Source organism: Yarrowia lipolytica, chromosome 1F (genome assembly GCF_001761485.1).
Source record: "Yarrowia lipolytica chromosome 1F, complete sequence".
NCBI classification, from domain to species: domain Eukaryota; kingdom Fungi; phylum Ascomycota; class Dipodascomycetes; order Dipodascales; genus Yarrowia; species Yarrowia lipolytica.
Genome location: NC_090775.1, coordinates 2,571,450 through 2,585,570, shown reverse-complemented (window position 1 = coordinate 2,585,570; position 14,121 = coordinate 2,571,450). Strand labels below are relative to the sequence as shown.

The window sequence follows — 14,121 nt, the reverse complement described above, 5'->3', positions numbered from 1 at the left end:
CAATTAGGCACGAACTTTTTGCAGATGCTGCAAGCGATCTAAATTATTAGTGCCTAAAGTGCAGGTGTATTTACAAGCACCAGACTAGATTTAACCGATAACAGTTTCCGCCCGACCTGACGACATATACGATGCTGCGGTTTCGGGGCGTTTCCAGGCGATGGAGCCAAGGCATAGGGTACGTTACCCGCCAAGTGCCCTCGCCCAGCCGTCTCCACCGCTTATTGACACACAGTGCCATCCCTCTTAGACCTGGTCCCAGAAGACAAGAGTCCGATTTTGGAGCCGTTGGATGGGATGCCACTTTTGATCCACAGGGCGCTCCAGTATTTCCCGACACATTTGACCACATGAATATGGATCCGAATGCTTGGGAGGATGTGGAGGATGTGAAGGAGCCTGTGAAGAAGGCCCACAAGGCAATGAAACAAGGGAACGTTGAGGTTGACTCTGAAGGACGACGAATCAACCCCATGGGGATTCAGATGTTGTCTTCAGGTTTGTACAACCAGCTTTTCGGGGACTACAACCAGACTAACTCCTTGACCAAGCCTGAGATGGTTAAGTTGGAGGCTATGGCCAAGCATCATCTGATGAAACACGAACTACTGGGCAAGAAGACCAAGAAGGAAAACATCATCGATTTCGACTTGCCTCCAATGCTTGGATCCAGTCTGGACGAGCATTTCTATCGAATGGCTAAAGTTATGGGGGAACCCTACATGGATATTATCCAGGGCATGATGACCAAGGAGTTCCCTGCCAAACCTAGGCCCAGGGACGTGAAGACAGATATCAGTGGATGGATGAGATACGCCAAGGGGAAGAAACCAGAGCGAGTAGATTACCCCAAAGAAAACGGCCTGGTCTTTGATATCGAGGTGCTCTACAAGGTGAGTGGATACCCTGTGATGGCAAGCGCCGTGAGTACTGAGGCCTGGTATGTCTGGCTCAGTCCCTGGCTGGTGGAGTCACGCGAAACTGGCGTGGATGTGGAGGAAAAGACCAAGAGTCTAGATGGGGAAAACCTGATTGTCAACCATCCCCAGGAATCAATGCATCTTATCCCCCTGGGTCCACCGGATGAACCTCGGGTTATTGTGGGACACAATATTGGCTACGACCGTCAAGCAGTCAAGGAAGAGTACTCCCTTAAGCAGACGAAAAACTTTTTCATGGATACTCTGTCACTGCATGTTTCTGTCAACGGCATGTGTTCTCGACAACGAGGAACGTGGATGAAGGCTCGAAAGGGCCAGAAACGTATGAAGAAGCTGTTGGATGATGAGGATCTGAGTAATGAGGAGAACGTTAACGAGCTGCTGGATATCTCAGACGATCTTGCAGATGCTTACTCTGAGGACCCCTGGGTCATGGTTTCTGCCACAAATTCGCTAGCTGAAGTGGCTCATTTGCATTTGAACGGACTCGTCATGTCTAAGGATGACCGTGAGCTTTTCAGTCAAGAATCGTTGGGTGAGCTGCAGCAGCGTGTCAAGCAGGCTATTGACTACAATATCACTGATGTAGAAATCACCGCACAGGTGTTCAAGAAGATTCTTCCGCTGTTCCTCGATACGTGCCCCCATCCCGTCAGTTTCACGGCATTGAAGAACATCTCTTCGGCAATCCTACCCACAGACTCAGAGTGGAAAGACTACCTTAACCGGTGCGAAAACATGTACCAGAAGATGAAGAAATCTATTGACGAAGGTCTCCAGTCTTTGGTTACTGAAGCAGTCAAGCTCAAGGATGAAGCTGATAAGGAGCCCTGGCTCAACGATCCTTGGCTGTCGCAGCTGGACTGGACTATTAAGCCCATCAAGATGGTGAAGATTCCTGCCAAGCAAGGAGGAGGTGAACGGCTTCCAAAGAACGTCAAGTTCCCCGGTTACCCTGAATGGTACAAGGCCTTGTTCAAGTCGTCTGCTGGACCTATGCATATCACCACAAAGACACGAATCACTCCGTTGTTGCTGCGTTTGAAATGGGAAGGTTACCCTGTTGTTTGGAGTGACAAGGAAGGCTGGATGTTCCGAGTTCCTGTTTCTGAGCAGGCTCATTTCGAGGCCAAGAAGTACAAACTGGCCACTCTCGATACCGAGCCGCATCTTCGAGATGATGGCTCGACCCTGTGTTTCAGAATTCCTCATAAGGATGGCGGTAACACTCGAACCACACAGCTCATGGGCAAGTCCTTCCTGGGACACTTTGAGAAGGGGACCCTGAGCTCAGACAACCCCCAGACCAAGGAGATGTTCGAGATGTCTGTCTGCTCCTCTTACTGGGTGTCCAACCGGTCTCGAATCATGTCTCAGCACTGCATCTGGGACGGGGATGGTGTGGATATGGGCCGTGGTCCTGGATTTGGAATTATCATTCCCAGAATCATTCCCATGGGCACCATCACCCGACGATGTGTTGAGAATACTTGGCTGACAGCCTCCAACGCCAAGAAGAATCGAATCGGATCCGAACTCAAGTCTATGATCAAGGCTCCTCCGGGCTACTCCTTTGTGGGAGCAGATGTGGACTCCGAGGAGCTGTGGATTGCTTCTCTCTACGGCGACTCTTGTTTTAAAAACCACGGCTCCACCGCCATTGGCTGGATGACTCTGGAGGGCACAAAGTCCGAAGGCACCGACCTTCATTCCAAGACAGCCTCGATTCTAGGAATTTCTCGAAACGAGGCCAAAATCTTCAACTACGGCCGTATCTACGGAGCAGGTCTCAAGTTTGCCGAAGCGCTTCTCAAGCAGTTTTCTCCCAATGTCACAGACGCCGAAGCTTCCACGCTTGCAGGCCAGCTCTACACTTCTACCAAGGGTAAGAAGATCTACTCGATTGGTAAGTACTCTGGAGGAACTGAGAGTATTCTTTTCAACAAGCTCGAAGAGATTGCCACCCAGGATATGCCCGAGACTCCTGTTCTGGGAGCCGTCATCACCAAGGCTCTCTCCTCTCAGAACCTCAAGAAGTCATCGTTCATGACCTCTCGAGTCAACTGGACCATCCAGTCGTCAGGTGTCGACTACCTGCACATGCTTGTAGTTTCCATGGAGTACCTTGCAGCCAAGTATGACATTGACATGCGACTCTGTATCACTGTGCATGACGAGCTGCGATTCCTGGTCAAGAATGAGGATGCCTACCGAGCTGCCATGGCTCTGCAAGTGTCCAACATCTGGACTCGAGGCATGTTCTGTCAGCAATCTGGTATTGATGACATTCCCCAGGGCTGTGCTTTCTTCTCCGCCGTGGATATCGACCACGTGCTTCGAAAAGAGGTGGACTTTGACTGCATCACTCCAACCCACCCAGATCCTATCCCCCACGGAGAGAGTCTGGATATCGAAGGCCTGCTGGCCCGTAAAGACGCCCGGTTGGAGGATGCCACTCACGTGATTGATCACTCTATTGACAAAAAGGCTCAAAAATTCCCCTACACAAGCCGAACCCCAGTGCTGGCGGCTCTTGAATCTAACCCCTCAAAGGTGATCTCTTCTTTACTGGATCAGATTGGCGGAGACAAGAGAGCGATCAGAAAGCTAAGCAAATTGTAATTATAGAAATGTATTTATTAATCAAACAGTAGTCGTATTGTACATCATAATATTAGTTACACAGCCGTCTAAATAACCTCCCTTAATCGATAATAGTCCCATATTTACCCATACAACTTCTGGTTAAGTGTCAGTCGTGAGTTCCACTTTTCGTCCAAGATCTTAGCTGTCACAGCCAAGGAGATCTTCGACAGCAGCCACTGCAAGTCCTCCAACGGGTTCTTGGACTCCAGGTTAGCCTCAAGTTGTTCCTCGTCGTCCGACGATAACAGAGCGGGAAGTCGCTCAATCGCAGGAGCGTCTTCCCCAAGATCCTCGAAATATGTGTACTCGGCATTGATGAACAGGTACATGATACGTGCCTGTACATCATTGTCAATGATATCGCCTACCGAGGTAAGCTTGTCCTTGATCTTCAGTGCAACGAGAATCTCCAAAAAGAGGCCTGCCGTCTTAATAGTGGCACTAATAGGCATATCCTCCTTCATGAACACCTCCTTCATGGCACCCAGGACCTCGGAAATAAAATCTGACGCCGAGTCGGAAGACGAATCGCTGTTTGTAATGGACCAGAGCAGCTGGAGACGAAGCAGGTTGATGGCAGAGTTGATGAAGTCGCCAATCTCGGTGTTTGCATCGTCGTCTTCAACAGCAGACTTGACCTTCGCGATCACTTCGTCCAGAAGAGAGTCGTCAGAAGATATTTCAGAGAAGGGCATAAACTGACACAGGACCTCAACTCTCTGAGTAGCGGAGGCAATTGTGTTCCAGTCAGCTGCAGGGTCCGACAGTACGTTGGCAAAGTCGCTGGAAATTTCAGCCATCAAGTCAGCGAGCTTTGGAAGCGTGGATTCGGGGAAAATATCCTGCTTTTTGGCAGATGCAAGGAACTTGACACACTGTAGCTGGGTCTGTCGGTTGTGATGGGTCTTGAAAATACGGCAAATGGTAGAGTGCAGCTCAGAGAACTGGTCTTCGAGTCGCTTGACAGTGTAGAGAGACAAGTCGACTTTGGAATGCAACTGCAGGATCAAAGTCAGCATGTCAGACGAAGACGAAAACTTGTCCAACAGAGCAGGAGTCTCGTCGATGATCAGAGAGGAGATAGTCTCTGTATCGTTCGAATCTTGAGCCTTTCTGGAGCCCTTCGCCTCCTTGAAAACACCCTCCACACAAGCAGAGATTAGTTGCAACAAGAACGTCTGTTGGCTGGCAGAGAGCTGCAGAATGGTGCTCAGCTGCTCCTCAAACTTGTCCTTGGATAACGAAGAAGGATCAAACAGCAGGTATGAAAGCAGTTTCTTAACATCTTCGGACTCGTAATGTTGCGTAAGGTCCTCGGCGATGGTGGCTCCGACTTCAATGTTTGCATTTGAGCTCTCATCATCATCTTCGTTCTCTTCCGATTCGTTGTCCCTAGGCAAGGCGATAGCACTGCTTACCACAGACACGACACTCTTGTAGGTGACCCATTTGGCGTCGACACTCTTGACAGCCTTGACCTTCCTGCCCATGTTTTTGATTTCGTCTTCACTCTGCTCGTTGCAGTAGTCCACGATGAAATCAACCACCTGCTCTCTGACCACGTCATTGGCATCCAGCAGCAGCATTATCACCTTGTCTACATTGTCCTGTTCAAGGAACCCGGCCTGCTGCAGAAGCACGAGGAACTCAATCACTCCAGCCCGCACATCCAGATCGCTGTCGCTCTGAGCCATCTCTACCAGACGAGATCTGAATCGTTCGGTAAAATGCAAGAAACCTGAAGTGTTGAGGGTATCAAAAAGATTGGCCAGACCGTTGACCACCGACTCTCGTACACCGGGATCGGTATCAAACAGCAGCCAGCCAAAGTATCGAAGATACTGGTCTTCAAAGAAAACAGACGGCAAGTTTTCGATCCAGTTGTTGAGCTGCAGAACACACTCACTTCGGATTCGTGCGTCCACGTCTCGGTATCGGTTTACAAAGCAAGTTTCAAAAATGTCGTTCATGAAGTTGGCCAGCTTGCCAATCTTGTTGGAGCATGTCTCGATAGTGTCCTTGGCTGCGCTGACTCGTTCATCGCTTCTTCCTTTGGAAGCACGGCCCTTGCCTGATGCCGCATTCGTCAGCACCTTCTCATTGTCCTCCTTGAGCTCCAGAACAGAGCTGTACACGTTGCACAGGTTCGTCAGAAACATGAGAGACACTACAGTGGCCGTATGACGGAAAGGCCGCAGCTTTGAAGACGACAGTGCAGACACCCAGATGAGCAGGTTGTCGATGACGTTGCCCTCGGCACTCTCGTCGTCGTAGAGCAGGTCCTTGTCGCTGGCAAAGGTGACCAGGTGACGCAGAAACTCGTTGAGATGGTCCCGCAGAAATTTGTGCGGCGGTTTCTTGTTAACCAGGGGGTACTGCGCCGCCGACTTGTTTCGAACGTGGTCCTGCAGCTGGGCCACGGTGGCTGCTGCTGAGTCTCCCTCTTCAATGTCGTGGGTCTCAATCACGTCATGGCATCCGGCTAGACGTAGAATCATGTTGACAAAGTCCCGGATGGCAAAAGTCGAGTTTTCCTCGTAGCTTTCGATCCAACCACGTGCCAGCTCCGTCAAAGAAGACTCGCTATCGCATAGAGCATCGTACAGATAATTTGGAGTCGCATCAGCCTCATCTGGAAGATCGATTAGCTGGTTGGTGTTAGCGTTGCCGTTTCCGCTGTTGGTTTTGTGTCGTTTGGTTCGTCGTGTCTGGACTACAGGCTCGTCTGAATCAGAGGCGTCGTCGTGGTATGCTGGAGTTAGTACCATGAGGCACAGAAGACGCGTTCTACGCGAATCACTTGTATGGACGTGAGGAACGCGATTTCTGCAGGATACGCGTAAATCGAACAGAAATCGAAACGGACACAACTCCAGATGTGTGTGCCCTTCTTTCCTGGTTGATTGCACAACCACAATCACGTATCCTCATATCATGTCTGAGATTTGACGCGTTCAAGTGGACGTCCAAAACACCACAATCCACTTCTTTCACACACTCACTTCTTTCAACACGCGTTCGTCGCGACCGTCTAGGTTCTGTGCTTGGCATTCTTGGATGATCCGGCGGGGTATCGAGACTACCGGTGCTATTGCGTGGGGGTCTTCTAGAGAGAGCGTGTGGATAATTTGGAGTTGTCTATTCACTTGCATACAGAGTGCGGATTAGAGTTTACCCTAACCTCTATTAGGTAATCGGGAAGTGCTACTTACAATGAGATGCAAAATGTATGAGCACCTGAACCGCTGTGTGATATCGTAGAGCTATCGGTATAGGGAGATCTACGAGTTGATGTGACTCGTGCAAAGCTGTGTTTGTGCGGTTACAGTCCAACTGTGAGGGTCACACATAAAACACCGCTGCCGCCGTCCCTCCTTTCATTCATAAATAGTATTGACGTAATAGTAGCGTGATAGCCACTGTATCTGTTTTGTGGTTGTTCTGTGACTTGTAGTCCCGACTCAGTTTCGTTTCTTCCGCCTAGTTCCTGATTCCCAGACGCTCCTCCTTGGATCGCTGGTCCTTCTGGGGCTTTGGAGGCTCGAACTTTGGGTTCTCGGGAGCCTTCTGTTGGTGTTTTGTCATTTCCTCAAGATGCTTCTGGTCGTCGTACTCGAGAATGTCGGCCGTGGTCACGGTGATGGCGGTAGGGTGGCGTCTGATCATCGTGTTTGTGTGGATGAAGAGAAGGGTTGTGTCTGTTGTTGATGTAGATAAAGTTCCGATAGATACGGATCCATAAAGCTAAACGGAGAGCAAGAAGAAGATATAGAGAGCGTCTGTAGAAAAACGAGTTACAAGAGGGAGAATGTCTGTCTTGTTTTGCACGTCATTTCGACTCTTGTTTCCACGTTAAATCAAATACAAGTATCTGTAACTTGTAATACTGTTGATGTCTCACCGAACTGAGCAAGGGTGAGATTAAAATTACCAGTATGTACTTCTCTTTTAGAGGCTTGGAACGTGAGATTAGCACATACTCCCTGGAATATTGCTGTATACGGAAAACTGAGCGCATTTGAAGATAAGTTGGTACTTGTACTTGTTTCTGTTTTACGATCCCACTCGCATTTCAGAGCAATATGCAAGCAATATAATCTTCATATACAGTACAATTAGGGAAATCCAACATCGAGCTTCCATAAACAAAACATAAAAGAATGTCAATCGTGTTTTTGCAATCAGAAGGTGAGAGAGGAGTACTTGTAACGATTTCAACTGCTTGTACTCGTACTTGTAGTACTTGTACCGGTACGAGTACTCGTGAAAGTATGGGTTCCATTTAAACCACCAATAATATCAGGTGCTAATACGATGAAACACACAAATGGCATTGTCAAAACTTGTGCGGTGAAACATCAATGAATGAATCGCTTGTACTTGAAATCATACACATGACAGAAAACTCAACAGACCAGAAGAAAAGACACTGCAACGGTTGAAAGTGCAGAATAATCCCCTACCACTGTCGGTAGCAGGACATAGATTTGATCAGATACTTATCGGTGCCACCCATAAGGGAATTATCTTCTCTCGCTGGATCACGTTGACACCTAAATAAACTCTCTTACTAAGCAGTTACACTTTTTCATGCGTTCGAACTTAGCACATTTACGCTTACACTTACACAACAATATCACGCTTGTTCGGGCCAGCTGACGTACAACAGACCCCCATACTTTCTGCTACACGCTCTACACATTCAACGGTCATCCAGAGCCGATCGTCCATCAGTTATTTAACAGCACAGAGTGGCTACAACCCCGACAGTCTGTGCACAAGACACATATCCAGCAACACAACCGCATCTTCCGACAGAAAACAACATCACAGCCCGAAATGGAAACGTGTCGTATCTGCAGGTGTGAGGAAACACCAGAGGAGCCACTCTTCTACCCGTGCAAATGTTCCGGAAGTATCAAATACGTCCATCAGGGTTGCTTACAGGAGTGGCTGACCACATCGAAGAAGGGTCAGGTGTGCGAGCTATGCAACACGAAGTTCCTCTTCACCAAAATATACTCACCAGACATGCCCAGGGACATTCCTCTGGGTCTCTTCTCACACCAATTATCGATATCCGTGCTCAAGAGCACGAAAACGTGGTTGCGATATTTTCTGGTGGCTTGCAAGTGGTTGATTCTTTTCCCCATCATCACAAGTGGCTTCTTTTTCAAAATCTTCAAGTTCACGCACCAGCTCTTCATCGAGGAATCGCTAGTGGACAATATCAGTACCTTCCCCCTCGGTAGAGCACTGTTGCCCCAGTTCTTCTTCACAGATGGAGGTCTTTACAGTGGGCTCTTTGTCATGACATTCGAGGGTCTTGTCATCACCAGTGCATATCTCCTAACCGTGATTGTCCCTTTCTTTGTGCGTGAGTGGGTACTCAACTGCTTCGCCTTCCGACAGGAGCTCGACCGTATCCAGGAGGAGGATATCAAGCAGAGACACGCTCAGGCCGTAGTTGACGTGATGCGACGCATTGGAGGAGAAGGCGCCAACGAAGACGTGGAAAATGTCATTGACGCCCTCAACCAGTTCCAGCAGGATCAACGAAACAACGTCCAGCACGACCGACAGGTGCTGGAAGAGATGCGACGAATGCAGGATCAGATTAACCGACTAGAGGATCAGAGAGAACAGCAGGCGCGGGCTGCTCGGCGTGATGACGACGAGCTGGCTGCATTAGATGCTGCCGCGGAAGACAATACTCTGATGGCATTTTTGGGCTTCACAGGTCCCCTCAAGGCGTTGTGGCAAGCTACATTCACTGCATACACTCTTTACTTTGGATTCACAGTCATTCTGCTCTTTTCTCCCTACACTATTGGCCGCGCTACCATGTTTACTATCGAGAAGAATGTCGATACGATAAACTATTGCATTGATGCCATCCAGGGCATAATCATGAAGTTCCTGCGAGGAGTATTTGGCTCTACTTGGTTCCCCATATCCGACGAGCTTACTTCTTACAACACAAAATTCTACAATCCCACAACTTTCGGAGCACATGCCTTTGAGGTTCTTGTTGGATACACCTTTGTTGCCTCGCTGGTCTACCTGTACATGAAGATCTCCAAGCCTAAACTCTCTGTGGACGCCAAGCAGCTTCTCAAGCTTCTGGAGGCCATAGTAAAGGTCATTACCATGTTTGGCGTTGAGTTGTTGGTATTCCCCTTCTGTTGTGGCCTGCTTCTGCATGTGTCCATTCTGCCTCTATTTGGTAACTTCAGCGATCTCTGGTGGGAGCGACTGGCTCAGTTTAGCATGTTTCCTCTTACAAACATTGTTCTCCACTGGGTCATTGGTACCTTCTACATGATCCAGTTCGCCATGTTTGTGTCCATGTGCCGAGGTCAGATGCGACCCGGTGTTTTGTACTTTGTGCGAAACCCCAATGATCCTTCTTACCAGCCGGTCCAAGAGGTGCTGGAAAAGTCAATGTACTTCCAGTTCAAGCGTATCATCATTTCTGGAGGAATGTACGCTGTCTTCATTGGATTGTGCATTGGAATTGTCACCTTTGCATACCAAAAGTTGCTTTCTGACAAGGCAGGCCTGCTGCCTTTGTCGCTTGATGTTGCTCTAGGGGATTTCTGGCTCAGCAAGCCCTTCTTCCACGTGGGTCTTCACGTGTGTCTGTCTCTTTGGCTGTCTTCCCAAATCGATGGAAAGCAGGTTGCAAACTACACTTGGACTCAAATTCTGAAGCGAACTTGCGCAGTGCTCTCCCTCTCGTCTTTCATCTTCAACGACGACCAGAACAGTGAGCAGGATCCCAAGGGCTCCTTTGTGCGGGCTCCTTGTTCGGATTCTGTTTCCCTGAGAAAATCTAAGAACTTCTTTGTGGAAGTGACAAAGGATGACGTTCCCATTATTCCGGAGAAGATCCCCAGAACCGAGACGAACGCTGAGGCTGATGCCGACTCCGGCTCCATTGCCAGTAACACAGACACTGCAACTGAGACCACAGGCGCAACTGAGAATGGGGAAGAGGTCCCTCCGTTGACTTCTTCGGATTATGTGGTTGTCTATACTCCCCCCCGGTTCCAACCCAGAATTTTGGCACTTCTGTGCACCATATGGATCTGCGGTGCTCTCTGTATCACTGGTCTTGTAGCTGCCCCTATTCTCACTGGACGATTCCTCTACTCCGTAATTCTCAACAATCTCTGGAGCGAGTTTTCCGACATTGAGGCCTTCTCCATCGGTGCTCCAATTGCAGCTGGTTTCTACCTGGTCGCCTCCACCAAGTCGGGGGCTATCGCTTCGCGATTCGTGCTCGTCTTCCTCTCTGGTATTGCTCTGTTGATTGCCACATCGGCTGCTTGCGAGATGTATGTTCTGCGAGTCGTGGACATCTTCATAGATTCCGACACATCTACCGTCGCCCGAGCCATTTCTATGGGCTTCATGGTTCTGGTCGCAGCGAAATATGCTCCTTCCCTGCATGTTCCTGTACTTGGCCCTCTATTCACGCAAACCTTCCAGAACGGAATCCGAACCTGCAATCTCAAGGCTCTTTCCAAGCTGGTGATCACCTCGTCGGCATTATCTCTGCTGGTGGTGGCTCTTCCCGCCATGATTGGCCTTGTGCTTGACGGATTCTTCCAGACACATTTTATCCACATTGCCATTTACCCCGTGATCCTGGCTCTCTCCATTATCCCCGTCGTGTGGGGTCAGGTGTTCCAATTCCTAGAGCTCTACGAGGCCCAGATTCGAGACAAGTTGTACACGACTGGAGAGAGGCTGCATAACCGGGAATAAGGGGCTTGTTTAGGATCCACCAGGGACTTCAAGAAAAGACAATACAAACTGGGTGTATCTTTTTTTTCCTTATTTGAATGTACTGTATATAGATTAGCATATTGAGTTATGGGTTAACCATTGGTATATACTATTGGTGCTTGTACTGTTAGTCTTAGTCTGATTACTGGTACAATGAGGTGAATTAAGGGGTCTTGAGGGGTCTTCAGAGGGTGTATTCATCTTCATTACTTCCGGAACAGGCAAGTCTATGTTCCATAGAGGGGTCGCAAGGGTTTTATTATCCGATATATCAGTAATAAATACAAGTAATGGTGACAAATAAGTGCTAAAATAAAGAAGATTTCACATGTCATCAGCTGGGCTACACCTCGACATAGAGCAGATCCCCAGAAGAGATGTTCTTCATCTTGCAGGAGAGAGATATTTTGGCTCGATATTGCACCTGTGGACCAATGCACGACATGTATATATACCAATAAGTTCAAGTATAAGTACAAGTACTGTACTGTACTTGCACCGTTGCGCCGACTGGATCATGTCGATTGATCTTGAAGTTCACTGGCGAGCTACAATGTAGTGTGTGCGTCCAGCTCTCGTACAAGTACATATTTTTAGCTGTACAAACCTAATCTAGTTTTTTTACTTGTATATAATTGCCGTTATTATATTACACCCTTTTCAAATACTGTGATAAGGCGTTTTGCGGGCAAATATTATTGCTACCACTCAGGGGCACTTTTCTTTTGCAATCGGTTGTTGATGTTGCTGTATGAGGAGAGGATGCATTAGCCACTGTAAAGTGATAACAGGTGGTGTAGAGCGACTGGTATAGAGACTTACTGTAATGACCTGGCTGTATCGCTACATGTGCGATCAATTACTGACGTAGACGTAGTCAGCATCATATATACTCCACCTTTTCAAAAAAGTCAGTCATGAAATTACAGAATCCATCCACAGACTTGTCCTGTACCTCGTGCTCGCTTGTGTGAAACGACGAGTGTGGAATGGACCGATTTCCTTGTTCTCTGTGACATGAGTTGCAAGGAATTTCAAACATGGATGTATGACGACGTGGGATGTCTTAAAACCACACGTGATAAACAGCGTCTCGTGCACGGGCACATATATGGCTCCCACGTGGATGCTGTACATATAGTCCAGCTCTTTGGCATACGGACGTACAGCATTTTCTACTGTACTACTTGTAGTCCTGGTGGCTCGGTTCCTCGTCCGGAAGCCTCCATCAGAGCAGGCAAACTCAATAGTCAGGGGCTGCTGTATGGAGTCTGCGCCCTGCACAGTGCACAGCACCGTGGACCTTGTCTGGTTGCCCCTATTCGGATTAGGTTGGCCCGTTAACCAAGACAAACAAACATGATGACAGGCGAAGAAGAGACCAAAGGAAGGCTTTTAGGCGGGGGCACGGGTAGAATAAGACAATAGGGCTTCCGTTCGGGCCCAAGGCACGCTTTGCATTGTCTCTGCATTGCTGGCCTGGGGTGGAGGTGCATGTGTATGGTGTGTAGCTACCAACTAATTACCGGTTGTATTTTTGGAATAGAGCGTACAATGTGTGTGTGTGTGTAGTTGTACTTACTGTAGTGGAACGTATGATCTTCGGAAGACTGCTGCTTTTCGGACCCACGAATTTCTTATGCTGAATGCTAATGTGAGAAGTGTGCAAAGACAGTAGATCAAATGCAGTCGGGCAAACAGTGGTCATACAATGGGAGGTCCGCACTGTGGGAAAGCGAGGGTGAAGCCCAGCGGTAAACCCTGGTAGCTAGCGGCGTGGGTAGCGATGAAGTGGAAACTGGTACTTTCCGTTCTTACCCTTGCACACGGAGCGTGTAATTCAGGGCACTTGCTACTCTTAGATACAACCTATCAACCCATACAGGGGGCTACAGCAAATAAACTCGAGGTAATGTACGATATGTACGGGTCGGTGGGAAGCACGGGCACACCTAATGAATCCAGTTATAATAGGCCGCCGGTGGGGATATACGAATAATGGCGCTTGTATGCCGCTCATTATTACATTCAGGGATGGTCCCAGGAGGGGAAGTCTGCAGCAGCACCGACGTGCAATGTGGCACAAGGCGTTTCTGGCCGAGGGAGCAGACACTCTTTTTCGACGTTGTTCTTTAACTACTTGTAGACATGGTTCGAGATGGAAAATCCAAAGGTGCTAAAAAGCTGTGCTCCACATGATAGCAGATGCGCTACAGATAGCACATTCCAAGGGTAGTAGTGTCGGTACGGTATTTGTAGTGTGCCAATGGTTATTTCTCACACTCACAGTCGTAAGTAGTACAATTTGGACGAACCACAGCAGATCGCTCTTCGTATTGACCCCGTCTATAGTTTGAGGTTAACCGACCATGCTCTCCCTTGAAGACTATTCACAAATTTGTAGCTAACCGCCTCTTGTGGCTCGCTTCGGCGGTGTTTAATCCTACAGTGGCGACCTCGAAAGAACGCCTGCGCAACGCTGATGGCGTCCACGGCTGTATTGTCTGCCCAGCGCATTTGTGTTACGGGCCCCGCAACAGATAATATTGCCAGTATTAACTCTCTACCATGCACACCTGATGACGACAAGATTGTTTGGTTTTGCAGTGAAAATCACTTCGCTTTGTCGTTTCTGCTTTTGTAAAAATCTAATCTCCGGCCTGCCATTTGGGTGCATCTGTGATGTGCAGTTATTAGGGGGACCAGTGTTGCCTAACGCTATATTTTGAGGGGTCGCTAC

At 48.5% G+C, this 14,121-nt stretch overlaps 4 protein-coding genes across 4 annotated transcripts; 2 read left to right on the top strand and 2 right to left on the bottom strand.

Annotated features, from left to right (window-relative positions):
• Positions 1–350: 350 nt before the first annotated feature.
• On the top strand, positions 351–3,563 carry YALI1_F25852g (uncharacterized protein; the record flags this gene model as incomplete). The annotated part of the gene is made up of 1 exon (XM_505619.3): positions 351–3,563. One exon carries the CDS (start codon positions 351–353, stop codon positions 3,561–3,563), a length of 3,213 nt encoding a protein of 1,070 aa, XP_505619.3.
• Positions 3,564–3,667: 104 nt separating this feature from the next.
• Positions 3,668–6,355, bottom strand: YALI1_F25792g (uncharacterized protein; the record flags this gene model as incomplete). Its single annotated transcript, XM_505618.3, has 1 exon — positions 3,668–6,355. One exon carries the CDS (start codon positions 6,353–6,355, stop codon positions 3,668–3,670), a length of 2,688 nt encoding a protein of 895 aa, XP_505618.3.
• Positions 6,356–6,909: 554 nt separating this feature from the next.
• Positions 6,910–7,253, bottom strand: YALI1_F25783g (uncharacterized protein; the record flags this gene model as incomplete). The annotated part of the gene is made up of 2 exons (XM_068283443.1): positions 6,910–7,034; positions 7,088–7,253. The coding sequence occupies 2 exons, from the start codon at positions 7,251–7,253 to the stop codon at positions 6,910–6,912; spliced, it is 291 nt and encodes a 96-aa protein (XP_068139544.1).
• Positions 7,254–8,426: 1,173 nt separating this feature from the next.
• YALI1_F25771g (uncharacterized protein) lies at positions 8,427–11,360 on the top strand (the record flags this gene model as incomplete). Its single annotated transcript, XM_505617.3, has 1 exon — positions 8,427–11,360. The coding sequence occupies one exon, from the start codon at positions 8,427–8,429 to the stop codon at positions 11,358–11,360; it is 2,934 nt and encodes a 977-aa protein (XP_505617.3).
• Positions 11,361–14,121: the final 2,761 nt, after the last annotated feature.